Raw genomic sequence first — 2,500 nt, 5'->3', positions numbered from 1 at the left:
TATGGTATTTACACAGTACTAGTAGAATCCTAGTGTAAGGTGTAGTCCACGTCCTGGTTTTGTTCCTAGTCATAGCTCTATCCCTTCTTGGTTCCCTTCATCCTTCCTTCCGTTATTTCTATCCCTTCTCCTCCTCTTCCTCATTCCTTTCTAACATTTCTCCATTCTCCTTATTCCTCCTCCTCGTCCTCCTCCTCATTCCCCTTCTAACATTTCTTCATTCTCCCCATCCCTTCTCCTTCTCTATCTTTATCTCTCCCCTATTCCTTCTTCTTCTCCTCCGCATTCCCCATCTAGAAATTTCTTCCTTCTCTAATCCTTTTTTTCCATCCATTTCTTCCTTCTCCTCATCTTTTCTCATTCTCCATCTAACCGTTCTTCCCTCCTCTCTACTTCTACTTCTATCCACACTCCTCCCTTTTTACTACTTCCCCCATTACCTATTCTTTTTAATTCTCATCTTCCTTATTGCTCTTCTCTATTACCCTTCCCCATTACCTTCCATTTTACCTTTTCTGACACATTCCTACTACTACTTCCACTTCTACACATTACCCGTTTCCCTTATTCTTCCTGATAATCCTCGCCCTCTTCCTTCTCTCCCTCTTCATTATACCCTACCTGTTCTTTTGTCCCCTTACCCTCCACTTCCTACTTCTTCTCCTCCTCACTCATCCCTCGGTACACTTTTGGCACCCCCTTCCCCTAGCTATTCCCCCCTTTCTCTTTCTCGCTCATCTCCCCTCCTCCTCCTTCTCCCCAATCTTCTTCCTCCCCCCCATCCCCCTCCTCCTACTCCTCGTCCCCCTCCTCCCCATCTTCCTCCCCTCATTCCCCTCATCTCTCCCTCCTCCCCCATCCCTCTCTTCCTCCCCCCCCTCCTCCTCCTCTCCCTTATCGCCCTTTTTCTCCTCCTCACTCTACTTCCCCTCTTCCACCACCTCCTCCTCCTCCTCGTCCTCCTTATAAGCACTCACGGTCGACGTCCCTGAAGATGTATGACCCGATGAAGGAGAGGACGATGACGGCCACCGGGAGCGCGTAGTCTGCTAAAGCCTCCCTCTTGTTGGCGTTCAGGTATGGTCTGGCGAGAACAGGGACATACGTTATGGGGGTCTGTTTAGGCCGGCGACAACATTAAATAAAGCGTAAAATTATGTCGGTTCGTCAGAAGCAAATAGGCAAAAAGAGAAGAAAAATAAAATGGTAGATGGGGAATTAAGTGATTTTTTTGCGAGACATTTAGAAGGGGGTCCGAACTGCAAGCCATTTGGAGGGGGAAAAGAAATAAAACGAAGAGAATGGAATAGGAGAGAAGCACTCACGTCTTGTTGAAGTTGTACAGCATGACGCCGAGCCACAGTGTGCCGAACATGAGCAGAAGGTAGAGGATGGAGTTCTCACGCTTGCACACTTCGTCGACCAGCGTGAGGGTGGCGTTGGGGTCATGGTAAGGCCCTGATACTGTGGGCGTGTAGGCGTCAGAGTGATTTCCGAGGACGCTGTAGGCTGTCGCATTTAGGCTGGAGGTTTGGTTCAATGAGTCGGTACTATTGAGTCCGCCTTGGCATGCCGGACTGTAGTAGTTGGATTTGAAGTCTGTGGAGGGAGGCGGGGAGGGAGGCCTCGATTAAATGATTGCCTGCTGGCGGCTCTGCATTTGGGTCTCAGACTAATTTGCGTTACAAGATTCTGGTGTCATTCTTGCAATTAAGGTATGATAATATTTCTTGTGCAAATACGCCTACATGAAACGGATAAAGAAATAGAGATTACCTGAAAACGAAAAAAAAAAAAAAAAAAAAAAAACGCACCACAACAACCGACTAAATAAACACCCGAACAGGCAACTCAACCATGGCTCCTCACTCTTTCTGACGTCGTTGAAGGCATCGTTGCAGAAGGCGATGGAGATGAAGAGGGCGAAGATCTCCTCGGTGGACCGCGTGGACCAACGCATCAGCCGGGAGACGTCGAACAGCGAGTAGATCACCAGGAAGAGGCTGTTCCACAGTCCCACCGCGCAGTACATCGCGTTGAAGTCTAATTTGAAGTCCTCGCAGATGTAGTATATGACTGCGGAGGGCAACGATAAGGTCAGGAAATGGCCGATAACACGGGCAAGATAAAGCCCGGGGGAAGACAAGTGTGCGTGGGGGAAAGGTCGGGAGGTTACGGAGGAAATCAGCTTTGTGTTAAAGCAGGGCTCCCGAACCCTCTCGGTCCTCTGTACCCGGGGCACTGAAACAGGTTCCCAAGCATTCCTAAGATGCGGAAGGGGAATAATGGTTTTATATTGATCAATAAGAACTCAGTGCATACTCAGTCTAATAGATGATTCTGCAGTGTTGACATCATCGATAGACTGACCTTCGTGAATCTATAAATATCTGTTCTATACGCTATTCACACACATTGTTTTGGTAAAACATGTCAGAACAATATACCAAAAACCAGGTATCAGTATTCATGTGATTAACCCTGTTTTTGACAGAACGTT

General features: G+C 47.8%; 1 protein-coding gene across 1 annotated transcript in view; it reads right to left on the bottom strand.

The window, feature by feature from the left end:
• The window catches only part of LOC119583721 (sodium bicarbonate transporter-like protein 11), a gene marked incomplete in the record, with an annotated part of 147,230 nt that overhangs the window by 11,173 nt on the left and 133,557 nt on the right, over nt 1-2,500 (bottom strand). The window contains 3 exon segments of the mRNA XM_037932372.1: nt 978-1,084; nt 1,326-1,599; nt 1,870-2,076. Coding sequence (XP_037788300.1) covers nt 978-1,084; nt 1,326-1,599; nt 1,870-2,076 — 588 coding nt within the window.

This window comes from Penaeus monodon, chromosome 17 (genome assembly GCF_015228065.2).
Source record: "Penaeus monodon isolate SGIC_2016 chromosome 17, NSTDA_Pmon_1, whole genome shotgun sequence".
NCBI classification, from domain to species: domain Eukaryota; kingdom Metazoa; phylum Arthropoda; class Malacostraca; order Decapoda; family Penaeidae; genus Penaeus; species Penaeus monodon.
Note: the sequence above shows the minus strand (reverse complement) of the source record. Positions and strands in the feature narration are given on the sequence as shown.